The sequence below is a fragment of the Phoxinus phoxinus genome (genome assembly GCF_949152265.1).
Source record: "Phoxinus phoxinus genome assembly, chromosome: 20".
Classification (NCBI taxonomy): domain Eukaryota; kingdom Metazoa; phylum Chordata; class Actinopteri; order Cypriniformes; family Leuciscidae; genus Phoxinus; species Phoxinus phoxinus.
Window position 1 is genome coordinate 28051847 of NC_136895.1, and position 27437 is coordinate 28079283.

The 27437-nt window shown below is 41.7% G+C and overlaps 1 protein-coding gene across 1 annotated transcript; it reads right to left on the reverse strand.

Annotated features, from left to right (window-relative positions):
- Positions 1-1784: 1784 nt before the first annotated feature.
- On the reverse strand, positions 1785-27437 carry LOC306988022 (uncharacterized protein). The gene is made up of 3 exons (XM_079592723.1): positions 27307-27437; positions 2402-2725; positions 1785-2187 (listed from the first exon to the last, which is right to left on the reverse strand). Exons 1-3 carry the CDS (start codon positions 27350-27352, stop codon positions 1832-1834), a joined length of 726 nt encoding a protein of 241 aa, XP_079448849.1. The 5' UTR covers positions 27353-27437; the 3' UTR covers positions 1785-1831.

Genomic DNA, 27437 nt, shown 5'->3' on the forward strand with positions numbered 1-27437 from the left:
AAGTGGACACATAAAAAAGTAGACATTTAACAGCTTATTTTTTCATATTTCTTAAGTCTGTATGACCAAAACCGACGGAGTATTTTAGGTCTATTTTGCTGCTATGTAAAAAAAAAACGAGCAAAACGCGCCCGCGCGTTTGCCGACCTCAGGGGGTTAAAACCGCTAAACTTTAACATTTTAGCTGTAAAATGCCACATGCAGTACAGCTAATAAGAAATTTGTTGTGCTTTTACTTTTTAAAATGTTGGTAACATTACAGTTAATGCTTACAAACTTTGAAGATTTTGAATACAGAAGTTACATTTGTAATGGTGTATTTTCATTTAGATGTGGTATAATTATTTGTGCAGTAAGATTAATTACTGCATAAATTAATTAAGATTATTAAGTAATGAATTCATTTTAAGATAGAATATGCTGTTATAACAGCATATTATACTATCTATTCCATGCTATCTTGGAATAAAACCTTTTTTTTTTATCCATTCAATCATTTGTTTATTCAGGTTGAACTTAGACCAAGAGCAGAGAAAGACACCCACTCCAGCTCAACTTTAAATTACTTTAAGCGCCCCAAGTCAGACAGTCACAGCCTAGAGTTTTTTTCACACAGGACTGCAGTGTGTTGAGACGTTCAGTGTGCAGAATGTGAGTGTTCAAGTTAATCTAGAATAATATGCCACAATTGATAAAAGTATCAAGAGCCACAATTAAAGTCTTGTGACACTCATGCCAGGCGTTATTGTTGTTGTTGTCGAGTTTCCGCGCATGGCGCGCCGATTGCTTTGGGCCGGGCCTAGTCAAAGTCCAGGGCCGTTTTTTAGTCCCAGTCCGTCCCTGTCTCCGTCTCCATCTCCATTCCTCTCTGTCCTTCGCACCAGCAGCTACATCACTCAAATCGATCTCTATGGCAACGGTGCCCAGGCAAGCACACACACACACACACAGGCGTGCACGCACCACTTAGACAGATCAGAGCTTTACACACATCCAAACACGGCTTGGGTAACGCAGGAAAGCGCGTTCCTATAGTCTAGTAAAGTAGTGTAGTTACTGATATTTTTAGTGTAATGCGTTACTTTACTTCATTACCCAAAAAAAGTAATATCGTTACTGTAATCCGTTATTTTGTAACTCGTTACCCCCAACACTGATTATAGACTTCTATAATTCAATGTTAGGCTGCATAGATTAGGTCAGCCGGAACTGGGAACACTTCCCTTAAATCCTGATGTACTCGTTACATCATAAGAAGAATGGCATCTACGCAAATTTTAGTGTCTTTGTTTATCCCGAGGTTTTCCCGCAGCCTGCCGGATTCAGGCCGTATCCAGATCTGATGAAGGACCTTCGCCTGGACCCGATGACAACGCAGTGCTGAAGTGCCAACTAGCATCTCCCTATGGAGGATCCCTTTACCACTCTACACAAAAAGCATTGTGGGGAAATTCGGCTCGCGTACCAAAATTTAAGACAAGTAGTTTGTTTAGACATGGTTTGCAGGGAATTACAAACCTGCGCACATATATTCAAACGCATATAACTATAGAATTAATTGTTGATGCGCACGTGAGCGCCATCAGCGTTTCTCACAGGTTCGCGTTTAAAGTCTGTGTAGAGAAAAATGGTGTCGTCTTAGCGGTCTCTAATTTCACTTTGATGGAAGTGAATCAATCAAAACTAACTTCAGCTGGAAAATATATTTATTCAAGAACCGCTATAAAGCAAAACAATCTCTGTTATGTTAAATTATACGTTTATCTCTGTAAAGCTGCTTTGAAACAATCTACATTGTTAAAAGCGCTATATAAATGAAGATGACTTGACTTTAGATCTTGCTGTAATAAATAAAACAGAAGAAACTGATATTTAACTCACCGTAGACATTGAGGCTAATATAAGAAGGCACCCAGATATAGTTGATCTGTAGTTGATAATATCCTTCATGTTCAGTTGTGGTGTGTGTGACGGTCAGAGATCCAGTTTGATTGTCCAGCTTCAGTCTGTCTCTGAATCTCCCATCAAGAACATCTTCATATACAGTGATTCTGTCGGCCCGATTATTGATTTCTGCTAGTAAAGTGATATCAAAAATCCACTGAATCACATCATCATCCTTTATTTCAGTGAGACCAGAGTTTAGAGAGACTGAATCTCCCTCACTCACTGACACTAACTCCAGGACTGAATCACCACACACACACATGGGGAACAAAAACAGAGAAAAGGGTTCAACAGATTAAGACAGTCATTTACAAAATGAAATTTTTTTTTATATATATTTACATTTGAAATTAATATCATCATTAAACACCAAAAGCAAAATGAGGTTTGAATTATTCATTGTATATTTGTCCAGATTAAAACATAAAACAGCTGAAACTGATATTTAACTCACCGAAGACAGTGAGCCTGAAATTCTTGATCACACTGTTGATCTGTAGTTCATAATCTCCAGCATGTTCAGTTGTGGTGTGTGTGACGGTCAGAGATCCAGTTTGATTGTCCAGCTTCAGTCTGTCTCTGAATCTCCCATCAAGAACATCTTCATATACAGTGATTCTGTCGCCCTGTTTATTGATTTCTGCTATTAAAGTGTTTTCATCTCCAAATCTCCACTGAATCACATCATCATCCTTCATTTCAGTGAGACCAGAGTTTAGAGAGACAGAATCTCCCTCCGTCACTGACACTGACTTCACTTCATCATCAGCAAACACTCCTGAAGAACAACGTTTTTCACAGATTAAAGCTTTAAAATCACTCGATGTTGGTTTGATGAAGCTTCAATAAAATACATGTATTCATTAAAATGTGAAATTGATAATATCCTGCAGCAGCACAAAGACAAAAGATGATGAATGAAGAGAGAAATAGATTTATTTATGAAACAATAAGTCAAGTCACCTTAAATTATATAGCACTTTTAACAGTATGGACTGTTTCAAAGCAGCTTTACAGTGATAATAGAAATTACGTAACAGTGAAGTTGCGAAAACGCAGACGGCTCGCACATGCGCATCCCGTGTTCGGGCGATAGATATGCGCGTTTGAATATATATGTGCGCAGGTGTGTAGACCTTTTTCACAAATCAACCCTCAACAAACTACATGTTAGGCCTTAAAAGTTTACAATACAGAAATTGTAGTCGATACTGCGTAGCCACGCGAACCGGAATTATCCCGACAACGTTTTATCTGTTTAGAGGTAAAGGGAAGGGAAAGGAGGCCTTCACAGGGGAGAGACTAGTTGATACTTCAGGACAGAGGTGTCGTCGTGTCCTGGTGCTGGTCCTTCATCAAATTTGGATCCGGCGGACTGCGGTAAACCTCGGGATAAACAAAAAGACTAAAATTAGCGTAGACGCCATCCTTCTTATGATGTAACGAGTACATCAGGATTTATGGGAAGTGTTCCCGGTTCCGGCTGATATAAACTATGCAGCCTAACATTGAATTAAAGAAGTCTATAATGTGTTATGTGACGTTCCACGTCCCTGGATCTAGTTTCTGTGTCCAGGGATCGGGTTGTCGAGGCCCCCGCCTTCGACTACCGCCCGATCCTCTAAGCCCCTTAAGCTCCCTCCTGCAGGTGGTGGGCCGATGGGAAGGCGGCCCCATGTCGCTACTTCGGGCTGAGCTGTCGCATACGAGCCCCAACCCGGGGCGACGTCACGGTCCTTGTTTTGGTGTCCATCATAAGGGGTTTCTGAACCGCTCTTAGTCTGATCTATCGCCTAGGACCTGTTTGCCTTGGGAGACCCTACCAGGGGCATATAGCCCTGGAAAACATAGCTCCTAGGGTCATTTGGGTACTCAAACCCCTCCACCACGTTAAGGTGGCAGTTCAAGGAGGGGGTGGAAAAGGGTGGATTGCCCACTTCAGGTTGGTGGAGAGTTCCTGCCTCAAATGGAGGAGTTCAAGTATCTTGGGGTTTTGTTCACGAGTAAGGGAAGGATGGAACGGGAGATTGATAGACGGATCGGTGCAGCTTCTGCTGTAATGCGGTCGATGTAACGGTCTGTCGTGGTCGATTTACCGGTCAATCTACGTTCCTACTCTCACCTATGCTCACCTATGCTCATGAGCGAAAGGAAAAGATCCCGGATACAGGTGGCCGGAATGAGCTTTCTCCGCAAGGTAGCTGGGCGATCCCTTAGAGATAGGGTGAGGAGCTCGGTCACTCGGGAGGAGCTCAGAGTAGAGCCGCTGCTCCTCCACATCGAGAGGGGTCAGCTGAGGTGGCTCGGGCATCTGTTCCGGATACCTCCTGGACGCCTTCCCGGGAAGGTGTTCTGGGTGCGTCCCACCGGGAGGAGACCCCGGGGAAGACCTAGGACACGCTGGAGGGATTATGTCTCCCGACTGGCCTGGGAACGCCTCGGTGTCCCCCCGGAAGAACTAGAGGAAGTGTCTAGGGAGAGGGAAGTCTGGGCATCTCTGCTTAGACTGCTGCCCCCGTGACCCGGCCCCGGATAAGCGGAAGAAGAGGAATGGATGGATGGATGGATGGATGGATGTGTATGCTAGGCCAAAGAGATGTGTTTTTAGTCTAGATTTGAACTGACAAAGTGTGTCTGCTTCACAGACAATGTTAGGAAGACACTGTTTTGGTGCTAAATAGGAAAAGGATCTACCGCCAGCAGTCGATTTTGATATTCTAGGTATTATTAACTGGCCGGAATTTTGAGATCGCAGTAGACGTGAAGGACTATAATGCGTTAAGAGCTCACTCAAGTACTGCGGAGCTAAACCATTTAGTGCTTTGTAAGTAATCAGCAATATTTTAAAATGTACACGATGTTTAATAGGCAGCCAATGCAGTGTTGACAGAACCGGGCCAATAGGGTCATACTTCCTGGTTCTGGTAAGAACTCGAGCTGCTGCGTTTTGAACTAGCTGTAGTTTGTTTGTTAAGCGTGCAGGGCAACCACCCAGTAGAGCATTACAATAATCTAGCCTTGAGGTCATGAACGCATGAACTATTTGTTACGCATTTGTCAATGAGAGCATATGGCGTAATTTAGATATATTTTTAAGATGGAAAAATGCAGTTTTACAGATACTAGACACGTGACTTTCAAGTGAAAGATTGGTATCAAAGAGCACATCCAGGTTCCTAACCGACGACGAAGACTTAACAGAGCAGCCATCAAGTGTTAGACAGTACTCTAGGTTATTACGTGTGGACGTTTTTTGTCCAATAATTAGAATCTCTTTTTTTTCTGAATTTAGTAGTAGGAAATTACTTGTCATCCAATTTTTTATATAAGCTATGCATTCCGTTAATTTTGTGAATTGGTAGGTTTCGTTAGGTTTTGAAGAAATATACAGCTGAGTATCGTCAGCATAACAGTGAAAGCTAATTCCATGTTTCCTAATGATATCTTCTAATGGTAGCATGTACAGAGTGAACAGCAGCGGTCCTAGTACTGAGCCTTGTGGTACGCCATACTGAACTTGTGATTGATAAGACATCTCTTCATTTACTGCTACAAACTGATATCGGTCAGATAAGTATGATTTAAACCATGCTAGTGCAATTCCACTAATGCCAACATAATGTTCGAGTCTATTTAAAAGGATGTTGTGGTCAATGGTGTCAAATGCAGCACTAAGATCGAGTAACACCAATAGAGAGATACAACCACGATCGGATGATAAGATCATTTGTGACTCTAACGAGAGCTCTTTTTTGTGACTGATTTGATTTGATTTGATTTGTTTCTGAGAGCTCTGATTTGTGACTCTAACAAATCATTTGTGACTCTAACGAGAGCTCTCTTGGTACTATGGTACGGTCTAAATCCGGACTGAAAATCCTCTCAGATATCATTTCTTTCTAGAAAGGAACATAGTTGTGGGGATACTGCCTTTTCTAGTATCTTTGACAGAAAAGGCAGATTCGAGATCGGCCTGTAATTGACTAATTCTGTAGGATCAAGTTGTGTTTTTTTAACAAGCGGTTTAATCATAGCTAGCTTAAAAGCTTTTTGGTACATATGCTAATGTCAAAGATGAATTAATGATATTAACCCTTTAAGTGTCACCCCCCTTTTTTTGAATATATAATGCTTTGGAATATGGATGTAAGATTGGTCTTGTTTTAAAGATGAAATTTGGCAGAATTTTTTAGAAGTGAAATAAATTAAGAAAGTGTAACAGAAAAAAAGTTATAGAAGTTTGAGTTTATGAAAATATAAAATTTAAAAATGTAATTATTAATATTTTATATAAAATATATTTTTTCAAAACCTGGGTGACTCTAAAACTGCAACAAAAAAAAAATCAAAGCCAAAAATCTGAACAAGTTGTGTTTTAAATTTTAGGTTGATAAGTAAGATTTTGTTTGGGCGCAGTACCAAACTTTTTCACTAGTTGACATTACTGTCCATATAAGGGCGCTTCCATTTCCATATGTTGTCTTTCTTTATTTCTAAAACATTTTCAGACCTTTTTTTCTAAAATAATTGAACAGATGCTATCTTTTGAACTCTTGGCATGAAAACAAACTGAGGTTTCTACCATTTTTTTCATGATATTTCCTGTTCATCACTATTTCAAAATAAAGGACTGAACTAGTATGAAAATATTATTGTTGCAAATTGATAAATTACAGCTCCTCTGTAATTCATTTTAAAAATCAGTCACCAAATATGAAAACTAGAGATTGTAAGCTTTCAAATGATATATAGTTTGTCAATATTAGTTTAGGTTTAGTGTATAGGATATTACTATTTTAAATATGTAATGACTTTGGGCCCACCGGTGGGCCGGTGACAGGAAGCATCTCTTTCAGCAGCTTAGTCGGTATAGGGTCTAACATACATGTTGTCGATTTAGATGATTTAACGAGTTTGAAATTCTTCCTCTCCTATAGCAAAAATAAATGAATACAAATTTTCCTCAGGGAGACTACAATGCACTGCCAGATGCAAAACTGTAGTAGATGGGTGCATAGTTATAATTCTCTCCCTGATATTATCAATCTTGTAAGTAAAAAAGTTAATTAAGTCATTACTGCTGTGCAGCATGGAAACGTCTGGGCTAGAAGTTGTATTTTTTTTGTTAGTTTTTGCCACTGTTCCAAATAAATTCCTAGGGTTGTGTTTGTTTTCTTCTAATAGGGTTGAAAAATAAGCAGATCTAGCAACTTTTAATGCCTCTCTTTATAAATCATGCTCTCTTTCCATGCAATGCGAAATACCTCTAGTTTTGTTTTCTAACTAAAAACAATTTTACTGAAACTATTTTAATTTAATGTTTAATGTCACACTAAAACTAATGATGTTGATTTTCTGAGCTTCATATTTATATTATATGATTCAATCAATCTATAATAACTGAGTTTAGAGCTGAATTCAAACTTGATCTGACAGTAAAATCACAGTTTAATCATTTCTATATGAGACTAACTGTAACATGTTTGTTCGGTTTAGGTTTCGTTTTCTCTCCGTTTGCTCTGTTTCCATTTGCCTGTGTTCTCTATCATTAGTTCATTAATCCCAGACCTGTTTCTGTTCTTCCAATGATCTCCCTGTTATTTAAACCCTGAGTTCTGTTCAGTTCATCGTCCGGTGTCGTCTACGTTACGTGGTTGTTTCTCCTCATGATTCTCCTGTGTATTGTGTGGATTATTAGATTAAAGACTATTCTATGAGTCGTGCGCTTCACTACAACCACCGTTACTGACACTATCAGTGAATGTAATCTTCTCTAACTAATTTAACCAGTAATTTATCACATGGTACCAGAACAGAAACAATTAAAGTCATAAAACACATTTAAAACTCACCATCCAGACGCCACAAACACAAGTAGAGTAAAATCAATTTGAGAAACATTTTCTTCATCGGTTCAATGAAAAGTCCTCGATAGTAACTCTTAAAATGTCTGAAAACACTTGCTACTAAACACGACTGAACTGAGATATTTATCTGGTTGTGTGTGAATCCTCCCCCAACCTCAGTTAGTTTCCGCTCACACATCCGTCTCCTTTAACATCACGAACATCAACAAGCTTTTGCTGATCTTACATTTTCAAATGAATTCTGGCCCTGAATGAAAACTAACAGCAGAAGAGTGAAATATTGGATTAGATATCTGTGTGTTATTTAGTGCTGTGAGCTGTCAATCATATTTGACCTCTGACCTGTGACTCTTATTTGACTGTTGATGGATTCACTTTATTTCAGTGTAAAGATGTTTTGAGTGGAAGATTGTGAGCTTCTTATTAGCAGGAGAGAAAATGAAGAAACGCTTCAGCCACAAACTACCGACACACACAGAGACGACACACATCCAGCAGAAGCTGTTTATCCACCGACAGATCAGACCACACACACAGATGTTTGTACAGATCAAATAAAAGAGAAAAACCATCGCAGACTCCATTTTGATTCAAATCCCAATAAATGTATAATTTTTGCTTGTGATGCTAATCATAAAAATGATAAGTCAGAGTTAATGGAACATACCGTACCCTGTAAATGTAATTATTAATTTAGAGAAATTTGCATTTGGTTACCTGAGAGATTTAGTCTTGGGAAAAATCTTTCCTTTTGGTCTTTTGGTCTTTGGCCAGCAGCCATATCACCCTGTAGCCCAAGACTGGTTGCCCACTGAAGCTAAGCAGGACTGAGCCTGGTTTGTACCTGGATGGGAGACTCCTGAGAAAACCAGGTTGCTGCTGGAAAAGGTGTTATAAGGCCAGTAGCGGGCGCTCGCCCTGTTGTCTGTGTGGGTTCTAACGCCCCAGTATAATGACGGGGACACTATACTTTCAAAGAGCACCGTCCTTCGGATGAGACGTAAAACTGAGGTCCTGACTCTCTGTGGTCATTAAAAATCCCATGGCATTTCTCGTTAAGACTAGGGGTGTAACCCCTGGCCACATTCCACCCATTGGCCCTTACCAATCATGGCCTCCTAATAATCCCCATTCACTGAATTGGCTCTATGACTCTCTCTCTCCTCTCCACCTATAGCTGGTGTGTGGTGAGTGCACTGGCTCCACCTATAGCTGGTGTGTGGTGAGAGCACTGGCTCCACCTATAGCTGGTGTGTGGTGAGTGCACTGGCTCCACCTATAGCTGGTGTGTAGTGAGTGCACTGGCTCCACTTATAGCTGGTGTGTGGTGAGTGCACTGTCTCCACCTATAGCTGGTGTGTGGTGAGTGCACTGGCTCCACCTATAGCTGGTGTGTGGTGAGTGCACTGGCTCCACCTATAGCTGGTGTGTGGTGAGTGCACTGGCTCCACCTATAGCTGGTGTGTAGTGAGAGGACTGGCTCCACCTATAGCTGGTGTGTGGTGAGTGCACTGTCTCCACCTATAGCTGGTGTGTGGTGAGTGCACTGGCTCCACCTTTAGCTGGTGTGTGGTGAGTGCACTGGCTCCACCTATAGCTGGTGTGTAGTGAGAGCACTGGCTCCACCTACAGCTGGTGTGTAGTGAGAGCACTGGCTCCACCTATAGCTGGTGTGTCGTGAGAGCACTGGCTCCACCTATAGCTGGTGTGTGATGAGTGCACTGGCTCCACCTATAGCTGGTGTGTGGTGAGCGCACTGGCTCCACCTATAGCTGGTGTGTAGTGAGAGGACTGGCTCCACCTATAGCTGGTGTGTGGTGAGTGCACTGGCTCCACCTATAGCTGGTGTTAAGTGAGTGCACTGGCTCCACCTATAGCTGGTGTGTAGTGAGAGCACTGGCTCCACTTATAGCTGGTGTGTGGTGAGTGCACTGTCTCCACCTATAGCTGGTGTGTGGTGAGTGCACTGGCTCCACCTTTAGCTGGTGTGTGGTGAGTGCACTGGCTCCACCTATAGCTGGTGTGTAGTGAGAGCACTGGCTCCACTTATAGCTGGTGTGTGGTGAGTGCACTGGCTCCACCTTTAGCTGATGTGTGGTGAGTGCACTGGTTCCACCTATAGCTGGTGTGTAGTGAGAGCACTGGCTCCACTTATAGCTGGAGTGTGGTGAGTGCACTGGCTCCACTTATAGCTGGTGTGTGGTGAGTGCACTGGCTCCACCCATAGCTGGTGTGTGGTGAGTGCACTGACTCCACCTATAGCTGGTGTGTAGTGAGAGCACTGGCTCCACCCATAGCTGGTGTGTGGTGAGTGCACTGGCTCCACCTATAGCTGGTGTGTGGTGAGTGCACTGGCTCCACCTATAGCTGGTGTGTAGTGAGTGCACTGGCTCCACCTATAGCTGGTGTGTGGTGAGTGCACTGGCTCCACCTATAGCTGGTGTGTAGTGAGTGCACTGGCTCCACCTTTAGCTGGTGTGTGGTGAGTGCACTGGCTCCACCTATAGCTGGTGTGTAGTGAGTGCACTGGCTCCAACTATAGCTGGTGTGTAGTGAGAGCACTGGCTCCACCTTTAGCTGGTGTGTAGTGAGAGTACTGGCTCCACCTTTAGCTGGTGTGTGGTGAGTGTACTGGCTCCACCTATAGCTGGAGTGTGGTGAGTGCACTGGCTCCACTTTTAGCTGGTGTGTGGTGAGTGCACTGGCTCCACCTATAGCTGGTGTGTAGTGAGAGCACTGGCTCCACTTATAGCTGGTGTGTGGTGAGTGCACTGGCTCCACCTATAGCTGGAGTGTGGTGATTGCACTGGCTCCACCTATAGCTGGTGTGTGGTGAGAGCACTGGCTCCACCTTTAGCTGGTGTGTAGTGAGAGTACTGGCTCCACCTTTAGCTGGTGTGTGGTGAGTGTACTGGCTCCACCTATAGCTGGAGTGTGGTGAGAGCACTGGCTCCACCTTTAGCTGGTGTGTAGTGAGAGTACTGGCTCCACCTTTAGCTGGTGTGTGTGGTGAGTGCACTGGCTCCACCTTTAGCTGGTGTGTGGTGAGTGCACTGGCTCCACCTTTAGCTGGTGTGTGGTGAGTGCACTGGCTCCACCTATAGCTGGAGTGTGGTGAGTGCACTGGCTCCACTTATAGCTGGTGAGTGTGATGAGTGCACTGGCTCCACCTATAGCTGGAGTGTGATGAGTGCACTGGCTCCACTTATAGCTGGTGTGTGGTGAGAACACTGGCTCCACCTATAGCTGGAGTGTGATGAGTGCACTGGCTCCACCTATAGCTGGAGTGTGATGAGTGCACTGGCTCCACCTATAGCTGGAGTGTGATGAGTGCACTGGCTCCACCTATAGCTGGTGTGTGGTGAGTGCACTGGCTCCACCTATAGCTGGTGTGTGGTGAGAGCACTGGCTCCACCTTTAGCTGGTGTGTAGTGAGAGTACTGGCTCCACCTTTAGCTGGTGTGTGGTGAGTGTACTGGCTCCACCTATAGCTGGAGTGTGGTGAGTGCACTGGCTCCACCTATAGCGGGAGTGTGGTGAGTGCACTGGCTCCACCTTTAGCTGGTGTGTGGTGAGTGCACTGGCTCCACCTTTAGCTGGTGTGTGGTGAGTGCACTGGCTCCACCTTTAGCTGGTGTGTGGTGAGTGCACTGGCTCCACCTATAGCTGGTGTGTAGTGAGAGCACTGGCTCCACCTATAGCTGGTGTGTGGTGAGAGTACTGGCTCCACCTATAGCTGGTGTGTAGTGAGTGCACTGGCCCCACCTATAGCTGGTGTGTGGTGAGTGCACTGGCTCCACCTATAGCTGGTGTGTAGTGAGAGCACTGGCTCCACCTATAGCTGGTGTGTCGTGAGAGCACTGGCTCCACCTATAGCTGGTGTGTGATGAGTGCACTGGCTCCACCTATAGCTGGTGTGTGGTGAGCGCACTGGCTCCACCTATAGCTGGTGTGTAGTGAGAGGACTGGCTCCACCTATAGCTGGTGTGTGGTGAGTGCACTGGCTCCACCTATAGCTGGTGTTAAGTGAGAGGACTGGCTCCACCTATAGCTGGAGTGTGGTGAGAGCACTGGCTCCACCTATAGCTGGTGTGTAGTGAGAGGACTGGCTCCACCTATAGCTGGTGTGTAGTGAGAGGACTGGCTCCACCTATAGCTGGTGTGTAGTGAGAGCACTGGCTCCACCTATAGCTGGTGTTAAGTGAGATGACTGGCTCCACCTATAGCTGGAGTGTGGTGAGAGCACTGGCTCCACCTATAGCTGGTGTGTAGTGAGAGGACTGGCTCCACCTATAGCTGGTGTGTGGTGAGAGCACTGGCTCCACCTATAGCTGGTGTGTGGTGAATGCACTGGCTCCACCTATAGCTGGTGTGTGGTGAGAGGACTGGCTCCACCTATAGCTGGTGTGTGGTGAGAGCACTGGCTCCACCTATAGCTGGTGTGTGGTGAGAGCACTGGCTCCACCTATAGCTGGTGTGTGGTGAGTGCACTGGCTCCACCTATAGCTGGTGTGTGGTGAGTGCACTGGCTCCACCTATAGCTGGTGTGTGGTGAGAGCACTGGCTCCACCTGTAGCTGGTGTGTGGTGAGAGCACTGGCTCCACCTATAGCTGGTGTGTGGTGAGAGGACTGGCTCCACCTATAGCTGGTGTGTGGTGAGAGCACTGGCTCCACCTATAGCTGGTGTGTGGTGAGAGCACTGGCTCCACCTATAGCTGGTGTGTGGTGAGTGCACTGGCTCCACCTATAGCTGGTGTGTGGTGAGAACACTGGCTCCACCTATAGCTGGTGTGTGGTGAGAGCACTGGCTCCACCTATAGCTGGAGTGTGGTGAGTGCACTGGCTCCACCTATAGCTGGAGTGTGGTGAGAGCACTGGCTCCACCTATAGCTGGTGTGTGGTGAGAACACTGGCTCCACCTATAGCTGGAGTGTGGTGAGTGCACTGGCTCCACCTATAGCTGGAGTGTGGTGAGAACACTGGCTCCACCTATAGCTGGAGTGTGGTGAGTGCACTGGCTCCACCTATAGCTGGAGTGTGGTGAGAGCACTGGCTCCACCTATAGCTGGAGTGTGGTGAGTGCACTGGCTCCACCTATAGCTGGAGTGTGGTGAGAGCACTGGCTCCACCTATAGCTGGTGTGTAGTGAGAGCACTGGCTCCACCTATATCTGGAGTGTGGGACAGGGCCATGGTCACAATTTCGAGCCTTGAATAACAAAGACGAAGCTTGATGATGCTATGAAAGGGCGAGTGGAACGATGGGAGATGTCGTTTTCACCATCCAGAGATGTATAATTCACGAATCATGTTGTATATCAGCTAATAAATTTGTTTTTGTATTACCTGTACGTTTGATCACACTATGGGCCCTATCTTGCACCCAGCGCAATTGACTTTGTACACCGACGCATGTATCATTCCTATTTTGCACCCGCGCACCGCAGACTTTTCCCTCCACAGACGCACATCGGTAAATTAGGGAATGAACTTGCGCTCGCGGGGGCAGTTCAGTGAAAAGAGGCGGCGTGTTCCGGCGCAAAAGTTCCCTGGTGATATTTTGCGGTTTGAAAAGACAATTCCGCCACTGACCTGGAAAAAAGTCAGTGGCGTGTTGCACGTTAGTCAGATACTATTTTAAGGGCGCGTGCTTGGCCATTATGTAGCGTGTGAACAGCGCGCATACACTTTGATTCTCTAATCTAAACAGACACAGCAGTTTTCATTTTTTCAAATCATACATTATAAGGAAAAATATTAACACACGATGGAAATCATTGTTGTGTCCATGAAGATGTGAAAAAAATAGGCATAAATCTAGCAACACATTTACCCAAAATATTATACGCCTGTTTAACTGAAGATAATTTGGGTGGGTTTCTGCCATCCCCAATGTCACTTCTCTTTCTTTTACGGCCCTGACGAGAACGTCGGTCTCCTCGGCTGTGAACCGCTTCTGGCGTGCGCTGGCAAACCCGCCGTTATAATAGAAATCCGCCATGGAACAAGCGTGCCGGCTCTTAAAGGGAATGTGAGATGACACTCTGATTGGTTTATTTCACGTTACTCCCAAACCACACCTACACTGTAAAAAACAATTTACCTCCCCAAGTCAAAATATTCTATTATATGACTGGTAACATCTACATTTTTAAATTGGCCCAAGTGAAATTCTGTAAAATAAATTGAATTAATTGTTGCAATAGTCTGTTAAAATTGGCTCAATGAGAAATAATATGTCAGACTAATTGAAAAATTTTGATGTTATCAGTCACTAGAAAATTTTGACTTGGGGATGTAATTTTTTTTTTACAGTGTATGAATAATGAAGCGACTTCAGACCAACACTTTTTAGATTTGCGCCGGGCGCAAGAGTCATTTATCCCGCCGGTATAATAGCAACAGCGCCCGGGATCCGCCCACAAAGTTACTTGCCTTTCGCGTTTGATACTTGCGTTTCAGATCGTTAAAATAGGGCCCTATATGTTATGTCATCGTTATGAATTAGCTGCCAGGAACGTGAAATGTAATGCTATATTATTAGCCTGTTGCTAATATGTGACTATATATATTGTCAAATGATTTGGTGGGTTAATGCTGCGCAGTTTTACACGTTTAAAACAATTAAAACTACATTTGAACAAACCCACAGTATTTGCAAGTAATAGCTAAATATTTTTGTGCAACACATAGGCTACTTAATTTCACTGCCATAGACTTGGTCACCAGACAAAGGCTCACTTCTTTAAACATAAGTTTGCTGCCTGTTACACCAACTCTAAAAAGTTTTGGGACACTGTAAAAATTCTGGAGAATAAAGTTATCTCCTCCCAACTTCCTACAGCCCTAAAATTTGATAATACTGTTACTGTAGATAAGGTTAAGATATTAGAGAACTTTAATAAACATTTCACTGAAGCCGGCCATGCCTTTCATCTAAATACTCGCCCTCAAGCTAGCTGCCCTACAGTCACAACACCCCTGTGCCCAGCCCCCTCCATACATTTTTCCACACACTTTTCCTTTACTCCTATCCAGGTAGCCGATGTACTGAATGAACTGCAAAGGCTAGACCCTTACAAATCAGCTGGGTTGGATAATCTGGATCCTTTTTTTCTAAAATTATCTGCAAATATTATTGCTGCCCCCATTACCAGTCTATTTAACCTCTCTTTCTTATCTTCTGAAATCCCGAGAGATTGGAAATCCGCTGCAGTCATTCCTCTGTTTAAAGGGGGAGACACCCTCGACCCTAACTGCTATAGACCAATATCCATCCTACCTTGTCTTTCCAAAGTTTTTGAGAAACTGGCCAATAAACAAATTGTTAGTCATCTGGAATCCCACCGTACTCTTTCTGCTATGCAGTCTGGTTTTCGTGCTGGTCATGGCTGCAACACGGCTACCTTAAAGGTTCTGAACGACATCATAGCCGCCATTGATAAAAAGCAATACTGTGCAGCCGTTTACATCGACCTGTCCAAGGCTTTTGATTCGGTTAATCACAGTATTCTCATCAGCCGACTCAATAGCCTTGGCTTCTCCCATGATTGCCTTGCCTGGTTTTCCAATTATCTCTCCGACAGGGTCCAGCGTGTTAAATCGGAGGGCCTGTTGTCGGGACCTATGCCGGTCTCTATGGGGGTGCCACAGGGCTCGATTCTTGGGCCGACTCTTTTCTCCCTCTACATCAATGATGTGGCTCTTGCTGCTGGTGACTCTCAGATCCATCTTTATGCAGATGACACCATCCTGTACACGTCAGGCCCTTCGTTAGATACTGTGCTTAAAAATCTTCAGGAGAGTTTCAATTCTATTCAATATTCCTTTCAAAATCTTCAGTTATTATTAAATTCTGGTAAAACTAAGTGTATGCTTTTCAATCGTTCGCGGCCAACACCTGCTTGTCTACCTAACATCACTACGCTGGATGGGTCTGAGCTAGAATATGTTGATACATATAAATATCTAGGTGTCTTGTTAGACAGTTCTCTCTCCTTCCAGCCGCACATTAACAAACTAAGATCTAAAATTAAATCTAGAATTGGCTTTCTTTTCCGCAACAGGGCCTCTTTTACTTATGCTGCCAAACTGGCTTTGGTGAAAATGACTATCATTCCAATGTTTGACTTTGGTGATGTCATTAAAGAATTGCCTCAAATTTTCTGCTGAAAAAACTGGACGTTATCTATCATAGCGTCATACGTTTTGTTACAAATGCTCCTTACAACACCCACCACTGCGAGCTCTATGCATTAGCTGGTTGGCCGTCATTAACTGTGCGACGTTTAACTCATTGGTATCAACTTATTTACAAGTCTTTGCTTGGTAAAGTCCCGCTGTACTTAAGCGGTCTAGTTACTATTGCTGTACCTACTCGCAGTCTACGATCTAGTAGGTATATTGCCTTAGTCACCCCGAAAGTCTGCACAACATTCGGCCGCCAATCATTCCAGTTTTCAGCTGCCAATGACTGGAATGAATTACAAAAAACTTTAAAACTTGAAAAACTCATATCACCAGTTGCTTTTAAACTACTCCTTTCTGAACATCTGACCGATCTATGTACCTGTTAATTGCCTCCAATCTTTTTCTCTTTTATGCTATATCCGCTTTGCACAGTGGACTTTTTCACCTGCACTACTGTCATACTTGCTGAGTTTCTTGACTTATTGGTTAGATATATTTTAATAAGATACATTTTATATATCCAGTAAAATAATTATTTTTAATCTTAAAATACTCTCGCCAAGTCTTAATTATGTTGCTTAACAGACTCGCATAGATCTTATCCTGTTTTGACCCTATATTGTCCTATTGTGTTCACTGTAATTTGTAAATTTGCACTCTTGTGTTCTGTGTATTTATTATGTAACACTGTTGTCTTGCACATGTTTTGCCTTATCTTGGCCAGGTCGCCATTGCAAATGAGAATTTGTTCTCAATCGGCCTACCTGGTAGCCTGGGAAAACCCAGACCACTTCCGGCAAATTTAGATTTGCTCTGCAAGTGGGTCTGGCAAAGAGCCCATTGAAACCCATTTCCAATCCGCCGAAATCGCGGCACCAATCAGAAACGTTTTACACGATGACGACAGAGCAGAGACGGTGACGCAGATTTTGTACATTACAGACATGGATGCCGCCGTGGAACATCACAACATCACTCGTTCGAATCAGCTATCGCGTCTGTTTCAAGCGATTTAAAATTGTAATTTTCGTTAACACAAACAGAGAATTGCTGAGAGTCTCGAGATGTTTCTCCGTCGCTCTGCATACGTCATGTCATTCATCGCTCTGATTGGTTTTAGATCTATCCGACATCCGTTGGTGACGCCCCTGTGGAAATGAATTGTCTATGGAGCTTTGCCAGACCCTTACTCAGTTACAACTGAGAGTGGTCTGGGTTTTCCCAGGCTACCTACCTGGTAAAATAAAGGTAAAATAAAATAAAAAAATAAAAAAATAAAAAAACTTGATAAAAAGCGTTACTGGAGTACAAACAAAGCAATATAACTGTAGTGTACAATAAATAATATATATTTGCTTACCTGTCTATTAAAACACATGCGAGAGCAGAGTCTCTGTGAACAGATCAAGTCCAAGTTTGTCGCAAAGCTTTGCCCATCCTGAAAACGCCAATCCGATATTGATCTTGATTTTATTCTGTGTTTTTCCCAAAACCTGCTTGCCTTAGGTGATCTATGTTTACGTTTTTTTGGATTTTCTGTACTCGCCAATCCATAAACGTGAACCATGAGGACTGAACAACACAACAGCGGTGTGCGAAATATTATCATAGATATTCATACGATACATAGAATCCTCATTAGCGGCTTATACGTATAGCGTCCCATTGAAACGGCAGCTAATGAGGTATCTATCATACCTATGGTTTCTACAAGCGGAAACCGAGGATATCGCAGATAGTACGTCATTGATAGGCGACAATGATCAGGGACGAGCCATTATTAAAAACTGGAATTTCTCGGGATTTACAAAACCTTGGGAACTTTTGGGATAATGTAAGTACACAACTGCATGAAATATATCACAGAAAATTTAATATTTTTTTACAAAAATCTTACATATTGTACCTTTAATTGTAACATAGAAACTTTAATTTGTTAGCAGTGTTGCTAGTTAGTTTCACCCCCAAACTGAAACAAAAAAAATATATATATATATATTTACAACCTTCAGTCATTTACATACCATTAATACCATGAATGAATATTACAACTGTAAATCATACATCTACTTTCTTAAAATGATTGTTAAACATTGACAAACAAAGACATGATATGATCTTTTAACGGTGCGACATCAAGATCAGCTTCTTTGTATATCGAATCTTAACTGCTTGATTTTTTGTGGCATAATTAAACTATTATTGGCTATCCATCTTCTTATATAAAGTTGGATTTATAAGCATGTCCAACTTTATTTGCATACAGTATACTCACAAAGAGCAAAAATAGCAAATCTCAACTGATTGATTGCTTGTATCATCACAAAATATATACTATATTATCGCCCAGCTCTGTGATAAATATGACTATAATGCATGAATATATTATAAACATTAACATCATGATTTTCTGAATTGAAACAATGTATATTGTGAAATTCGATAAACATTGAGAGAGTCGTTTATCTGTTATATTCAGTATTTCACAATAAAGTCTGTTTTTATTAAAGCTAGTCTGAGTCTTCATATGAGCAGGAATGGAAAGAAAGCCCTTCAAACACACAGTAATGACACCTCAGTGAGTCTGATTAGTTGCATTAGTCCGTCACTGAATATCACTCTTCAACAATAAAGTATTGAATATTAAATACAAAACTAAAGAGCTGAGAGGAACTACAGCGGCTCCTGTGAAAGCGATCACACCGCTGCTCTGGGGCTTGAAGTCTGATCATTTTCTGCTGGCGATCGGCGCATACACCACACGATCCTCCTCCTTATCATCCTGTCAAAAACACAATATATAATTTAAAAACAAAAAATACAGTATGTATTTATTTTATTATACATGTATTTATTAATATGCAGATATAAAACCAGCCTCAAGTGTATCACAAAACTTCCATAGCCCTGTAATTGAGAGACTTGCATTGTTTCCTTCCATTTGTTTTTTAATGCTTGCCATCGAAGAGGCCGTTCTTATGGCTTTTATACATATTTAATATAGTGCTTTTTGTGTTTTTGTCTTTATAATGATCTATCACACACAAGTGCACTCACTGATGAAATCATACACCGACATGAATTAGTAATAAATGATCTTACCATTTTCTCTGTTTTTCTTTTGTAGAACTTTGGCTCAGCGTAAGTGATTTCTTCTTCATGAGTCTCTGTCTCAACGATAATAAGATGTAAGTGAATTAAAACAACAAAACTTGTTAACTATATATGTTTCTTTACATCATATAAGTTATTAGGGCTGTAAAAGTTAAAGTGTTAAAGCTCACATTACTGCATTACATTAACAAAGTGATTCACTTTCACTCATTCACCAGTCACTAGCAGGGTGTAACGTGATTGGTTGTAGCAATGACTCGCACGACGACGGAATATACAGGAACACACTTTAATGGAAATCTTCACAGGAAACATGTAGTAACCAAACATCAATGAACATATGTAGACCGACAGCCACTGGAAGGAAACTAAGAGAATTTAAACACTGAGACTAATGTGTTAATGTGAACGAAACCCCAGGGCGGATTCGAAGGTGGGAGGAGCCATGGTGTTGCGGACTTGATGGAAACAGACACCCTGGGGACGACCGACTGAGATGCAGCGACCATTGAAGACTAGGTCAACGGCTGACCAAGGTGGAGCCAGAGGAACGAAGGAGCCCGGAGAAGCCGTATGGCCGAGGGATTCTGGTGGAGCCCGGGGGGGGAGGAGTCAATGCGGCACCGAAGTGTCGACTGGACAAGGTGGAGCGATGGGCCCAGAAGCTGGAGGTGGAGACAGGGGATCCTCAGGGCTGGGTGGAGCTGATGTAGAGGTATACACGGAGCACCCGAGACCCGGTTCGAGTCTATATTTTAAATGGTCAGCTGGGTCCAGGTCGGGTCCCAATATATCACTTCGGGTCCCGGATCTGTTTAACATTGTGTGTAATACCCGAGTCGATCGGCTCGGAGAACACCCGGCCGTGATCAGAGTTAATGCAAGCAATAACGGTGATAATGGTGATAAACGCCTTCGTAAGCGGTGTGAGAAGAAAGCTAAAAAATAATGAGTATAAAGAGGTTAAACCTACGGGCACCTCTTCTGTCTGGGCATCCTTCAAGCTTATTCTGGATATTCTATGATTTTCAAATTGCATTAAAAAGCTCATATTTCAGGTTGCTCCAGCTAATGCACATGTGCAGTCTCAAGCTTTTGTCATGTTTCTATAGCAACCAGAGCTTCTGCAGTGACAAAAATGGACTTAACCAATTGAAGATTGGCTCTTTTACTTAAAAGATGGGACTTATTCCACCAAACCACGCTTTATGCTTTCTCACATTTTGACCATAATAAAAATTACCGTCTTGTTAATCTTAAAGTTTTGGTGGTCTTTTTTTACAGTACATGGGTCAGACTCGGCTCAGAGTGCACAGAGATGACAGCAAATAAATAATGCTAACGTCAGCGTCCATGGCACTGAACAAGCAATCTTATTATATTTCAAAAGGTCAAACGAGTTACCTCGAGTTGAAATGCAAAGCTACAAATTTTTACCATAGTTGCTATAGTTACCAAATACGCGTAACTAACAAGTACAACAAATATCATATTTTTACGGGGAAGTTGTTATATCCTGTGTGAGGAAAGTCAGTAAGTTTTAGTCAGGTCATAATTACCGCAACACAACTTGAGGGTTAAAAGGAACTACACTATTAAAGTATATTATTACTTGTTATAACACAAATTCAATTGCATTTATAATTTAACACTTGCCTTCTTGATCAGTTTTTCTACATTTCTTGCAGATGCAGAAGATCCCAACGACTGCAGCAACAATGAACAGAGATCCAGCGGCGGCGGCAGCGGCAGCAGCGGCGGCAGCGGCGGCAGCGGCGGAGATCAGCCCTGTTGTAGACACTGACACTGAGAGAAACATTATTAGTGTCAGTAGTGATAAGAGAACTTCTCAGTTAGTAGTATTTTGATGCTTTACATTTAAATTCATTTGAGTTTCTGGTTTATTCCATTCTATTGTGGGTTACAGTAAAAATCAAATTGTATATGTTTCATTTCAGGCTGAAAGGCTGATATTGTATATGTATGTATATAAATATGATAAACAATCTGAGGTATGCCGACTGTTACGATCACCAGCTGGAGCGCCCAGGATATCCACCAGAGGGCGCTCCTCCCCAGACCTGTGTCATTCCACCATGAACTACATTTCCCAGAATCCTTTGCCCAGACTCATTATCCCTGATTAGTTTCAGCCGTTTCTCATTTACCCTTGTTTACTCCGTCTATATATACCTGGGCTGTGTTCCACTCCACTTTTAGACACGCACTTGCGCCATTTTGAAGTGCGTTCCACTTCTTGAAGTGGATGAGGGAAGTTTATATGGACAGACCCTCGATTTTGACAGAGGGAGCGAGTCTACTCCGATGTACACTTCAAGCAGCTCTAAATCCCACAATTCAACTTGATTGTGACGTTACCGCAGATCGCACTCAACTGTAGTGTATTCTTTTGAGAATTAATCACATAATAGTGTATGTGTGGCAAGCAGGACAAGCCCGAGAGCCGTGAGAGAATGGCGCGTGGCCGGTGGCGTGATTGATGATGAGCGACACCTGCGCGACGCACCGGTCTCGTATTTCTCATGGAGGAGCGGAAGCATAAAAGGTGGAGCGACGATTGTGAAAGACGAGAGAGGAACAGGCCTGGACTTATGTTGTGTTGTGTTTTGTTTCTGTTTTGTGTGGCCAGCAGTCGTCCGCGAGGGGCTGCTGGCTTATACTTTAATTTTTGTATTTGTATTTGCGAGTGAAGGGCATACAAATTTGGAGTGGAACGCAGACCTGGTTTACGCAGTCACTCTTTGCGAAGTCTTGTTGGTGTTGCACTGCATTTCTGAGCGCTATTTCTGGTTTCTGTTTCATGGTCTTGATCTTCTGTGCTTTGGACTTTTGTTATTATCTCGATGCTTTGCTCTGTGGTTTTGAGCTATTACCTGTTTTATGGTTTACGATTCTGAAATTCCTCAATAAAAGCTGCGTTTGGATCCTCAACCTGTGTTTCAGAGCAGTTTCGTAACACTGATGACACAACAATGAAAAATGGAAGATATGTAACATCTGCTGAGGAAACTCAAGAGAAGAAAGTCGAATGATGGGACTAGAACTGAGCATGAGGAATTTATCAACTGATGACATTGATAAATTCGAGCTCAATGGAGAAGAAATTGAGATTTGAGAAAATGTAATAAATTGTTTTGAGTATGAGAACATTTTAGGTGTCCTTGTGACCACTGATTCAACTAGAACTCAAGAAATACTACGTCATTTAGCGGTGGGCAAGACGGCTATTAAGTCTTTTGACAAAATACTCAAAAGCAGAGACATCAATTTGCTGATGAAGATGACCCTCCTAATCTTGGTTGTTAACTCCTTTTGCAAAATCTGGACGATCCAGAAAAAAGACAGAAGGAAGATTGACTCGTTCGAAACCTGGAACTGGAGAAGAATCCAGTGTGTGCCAAAGAACGACAAGACGGACCAACAAGTCAATCATAGAGGAAATCAAACCAGAATCTCAAAGTGATGAAACTACATTTTGTACTTTGGTCACATGGTTTGAAGGGAAAGGTCGCTATAGAAGTTGATCATGATTGTGAAGATTGAGGGTAAAAGGGGAAGAGGAACACCTCCAATGAGATACGATTACAACGAGGACAGGATGGATGCTGGAGGATCTTATCAGACTAGTACAAAACCAAATCCTTTTTAATTATTTAGTCTATCAAGTCACAAAGACTCGAATCCGAGCTGATGGGACACAAAATCAACATGTATAAATAATCCATATAACAGAGATGTTTATATTGAATAAAAGCAAAAGAAGAAACATAGATCAACCATTAGGAATCAATGTCATTTTTAAGCAATGCTAGACATTTGTTTTATCAGCAATCAATGAAACCCTTGAAAGTCATTATGATCAACTCCATGAATAAACACTAATATCATCAGCGCTGTCGTACCTGCACATGTGTGGCAGAGTGTGTGGATGTCCAGATGTGTGGTCTGGTTGCTGATGGGATTGTTCAGCACACAGCTGTAGGTGTTTTTATCCTGATATTCCACCTCCAGAGGTAGAGAGAGACTGATGCTGAGATCACACACACTGATGCTGGACAATACACTGAGTCCTGCGTACCAGGAGAGAGTCGCATCACACACATTCACCACTGATGAACACACCAGTGAACAAGATGATGATGATGAAGAACAGTGTGAAGAGTTACTGATGACAGGAACAGGCAGACGAGCTGAAAAAGATTTGAAACATCACAGTAAATCATACTTTCTGTTGAGGGAGTGTTTGTGATTTTCAGATTTATAAAAAAAATTACACAGAGATGCCAGGATAATTGTTCATAAGGTTGGAAACCGAACGTCAAAAAAAGTGTTGTATCTTAGATTTGACCATTTTACAATGAAAAATAAAGCATTCTGCGCTAGTCAATCAGCTGAGTGGAAAAAATTCTGAATGCTGATCTGATTCATACAATTAATTGGCAACTTTCAAACAGGGTGCCTTACTTAAACGCAGCTTCGGTCTGCCTACTTGTGTTTATCTTAATCAATGTCCTTTTGTTGTCATTGATGGATGCTCTGTTCTCACGGGGGATTTGTGCTGCTCTCCCAGTAAAAGTGTGGGAAGTTGTCCCCAGCTGCTGCTGTTCCCTGTTTGGCTTTTCATGGAGCTCATGTATAGGATGGGGAATTTAGAACAGAGCCATACCGCCAAATGTAGCAAAATATGGCAATAAAAAATTTACTAAAAGTTCTGTCTATGGGAAATTTTTTTTTACTTAAGTGGTCCTGGCTGACTCTTTTTTTACATTTAGGCTATGTCTACTTCAAAGTGATTAACAAATAAAGGAAATCAATAATAAACTCACCGTAGACAATGAGACTGAAACTCTTTTTCACACTGTTGATCAGTCGTTTATAATATCCAGCATGTTCAGTTGTGGTGTGTGTGACGGTCAGAGATCCAGTTTGATTGTCCAGCTTCAGTCTGTCTCTGAATCTCCCATCAAGAACATCTTCATATACAGTGATTCTGTCGGCCGTTACATTGATTTCTGCTATTACAGTGTTTTCATCTCCAAATCTCCACAGAATCACATCATCATCCTTCATTTCAGTGAGACCAGAGTTTAGAGAGAATGATTCTCCCTCCGTCACTGACACTGAATCATCAAACACACACACAGAACAAACAGAAACAGGGTTTATCACAGATAAACAGATTATAATTGTTTATTAAATAAATAAATAAATAAAACGAATGCTGTATGAATTCATTTAAATGTTGTCATTATAAAACAGGTGTAACCGTTTTTGAACTCACCAGTCATGACAGTGAGAAAGACATTCTTGATTTTACTGTTGATCAGTAGTTTATAACGTCCAGTCTGTTTCATTCTGATGTTTGTGACGGTCAAAGATCCAGTTTGATTGTCCAGCTTCAGTCTGTCTCTGAATTTCCCATCAAGAACATCTTCATATACAGTGATTCTGTCGGCCGTTACATTGATTTCTGCTATTAAAGTGTTATTATTTCCAAATCTCCAATGAATCTCATCATAATCCTTCATTTCAGTGAGACCAGAGTTTAGAGAGACTGAATCTCCCTCCGTCACTGACACTGACTTCACTTCATCATCAGCAAACGCTCCTGAAGAACAGAGTTTTTCACAGATTAAAGCTTTAAAATCTCTTGATGTTGGTTTGATGAAGCTTCACTAAAATACATGTATTCATTTTAATGTGAAATTAATAATATTCTGCAGCAGCACAAAGACAAAAAAAATTAAAAGAGAAATAGATTTATAAATGGAACAATAACTAAAAAAGACAATTTTACTTTAATGTTTAATGTCACACTAAAACTAGTGCGCTGATAATCTGAGCTTCATATTTATATTATTTATTTATTTTATTTAACCAATCCATAATAACTGAGTTTAGAGATGAATTCAAACTTGATCTGACATGTAAAATATAGTTTAATTATTTCTATATGAGATTAACAGTCAATGTTAATCTTAATTTAAACAGTATGTATCACATGGTACCAGAATGGAAACATAAAAACAAATTTAAACTCACCAACCAGACACTAGAAACACAAACAGAGCAAAACTAATTTCAGAAACATTTTCTTCAACGGTTTCAGTCCACGAATATGAAAAGAAAAACTCTTCAAAACTGCTTCATTAATGTTCAGTGGGTTTATTTTAAATGTTATTTTAGTGAGACTTAAACTAACATTTAACATTTTATTAACATTTATCCAGCAACACTTTCAGTATCATTGAGATACTATTATATTTTTTACTAAGATTTTGAATCAGTTTTTGTTTTTTTATTTTACATTTTCATTTTATTTAAGTTCTAGTAATTGTTGCGTGTTTTTGTGATTGACAGATTTTTTATTTATTTTTTCAGTTTTAGTTATTTGAGTACATCAAGTTACACAAAATTGAGAAATGTTTCCTTGTCAACTAGCTAAAACTACAAACAAATTATGCCTTTGGTCTTCATGAAACAATACTGCATAAAATGTAACTCAAAATTTCATGCTACATGTTTTTTTGCTTGACCAATTAACCAAAATGCATAATGATTTACTACAAAATAATATGTAAAGAGAAAAAAGTACATTTTCAAGCACTTGACAGACAAATTCCCACGTCTCCAATCATGTTCCCTTTCGAAAGGGGACCGACGACAAGGTTCAGGCTTTATTTCGCTTTAATCCAGCGGGAACTGTAAAGTAGCGTACAGTCCTACGTCACCAGAATAATCGCCTAATCTTCGCGGTACTTTAGACCGCGGTGGAAACGCAGACAGCAACCGGTTCCTGGGACAAATTGTTCCGGGTAATTGACCGTTCGCAAAAGCCACGCCCCTTAGTTATTGTTACTACGCCCGTCAAACTTTTGAGAACCAGACCCATGGCTGGGTTGAGCTCCATACATTAAGTGATTGGTTTTGGAGTAATGCAGCAGACATATCCTCCAGGGCACGACAGAAAGTATAGACAGAATAGCGCACGGGAGCACATGCACTAAACAGTTTTGTAAAATTATATATCAATCATTTTTATTTGATCATATATAATTTTATAAAACTGTTTTGCGCATGCGCTCCCACGCGCGCTATTTCAGTCACAACACTGCAATCAGAGGACGCGCTGAAACCATCAACTCTCGATGCTGTTCTCTTCATAACTCGTAGCCGACTGAGAAGGATATATTTGTGTTAATAGTTGTGCAACTGCGCGAACTTTTGAACTTTTGTTTTGAAGTTTAATGCTTGAGTTCCAGAGGAATTTGTGACTGTGTACATGTTCAACCACATCAAAGTTTCGTAATTAGATCCGTGCTTTTTATCTTTTTTTTTTCTTGTTTGCTGACTGATGAGGGGGCCGCAGTGCCGTAGTGAAACGTGTTTGTACATGTAGCCTTTTTTATTATTATAGTTGCAAGCAATCATAAAATACAGCATATGAAAAATAAAAGGTGAGAAACGGACCTCGGGTCGGGCTTAAAATATAACCGTAATGTTCGGGTCGGGTCGGGCCGGGTTCGGGCTTAAGTTTTAAGCCCGTGCAGACATCACTGCCATAGGCGCATCGTTTCACTATCTTGCTGAAATCGCAATGTTTGACGGAGGTCCTTCTCCTTAGTTACAGTTGCTGAGCTAGGATTGGACGAGAACCGTTCGAGGGCGGGGTTTTGCGAACGGTCAATTTCAGTGGAAATGCGGCATCTGTTAAACTGCCTCCTTGTCATCATTACTTTCCTTTAACTTATAACATTACAGAATTGATTAATTTAAGTCAATATAAACTGAAAACCTTAATGTCAATCCCTGAATAGTTCTTTATTTTACAGTTATGAATGTATGCTTGATTAGAAATATAGCATTCCTTACCTAATGAAACTTCTTGACAAATTGGACAACACAAACAGTGACGAGACTAAACTTCAATCCTGTGAGAGGAGAAAGAGCTGCATAATATATATATATATAAATAAATAAATGTGTCATCTGCAAAGTCTGGATTTTTCAGTTGGCTTGTGTTTGCTCACTCTTATAATTTGATTTCCCACTATCAGTGCTGTCCTGTAACTGCAAATGTTGATCCTTTCTGACTAAATTAACCAGTCATTTATTACATGGTACCAGAACCGAAAGTCTGAAGTCATAAAGACACATTTAAACTCACCATCCAGACGCCAGAAACACAAGCAGAGCAAAACAGGGAGAAACATCTTCAGCGGTTTCAGTCACAAATATGAAAAGACAAACTCTTCAAAACTGTTCAGTAATAAAACGACAGACGTGCTGATGTGAAGC

Bases quoted from the DNA above. Each gene is read 5' to 3' on its own strand.
- LOC306988022 (XM_079592723.1), bottom strand. From the start codon at position 27,352: ATGTTTCTCCCTGTTTTGCTCTGCTTGTGTTTCTGGCGTCTGGATG. The intron at 2,726-27,306 runs GTGAGTTTAAAT...GTTGTTCTTCAG, and splicing joins GTGTTTCTGGCGTCTGGATG to GAGTGTTTGCTGATGATGAA. The intron at 2,188-2,401 runs GTGAGTTAAATA...GTGGTGATTCAG, and splicing joins TTTCAGGCTCACTGTCTTCG to TCCTGGAGTTAGTGTCAGTG.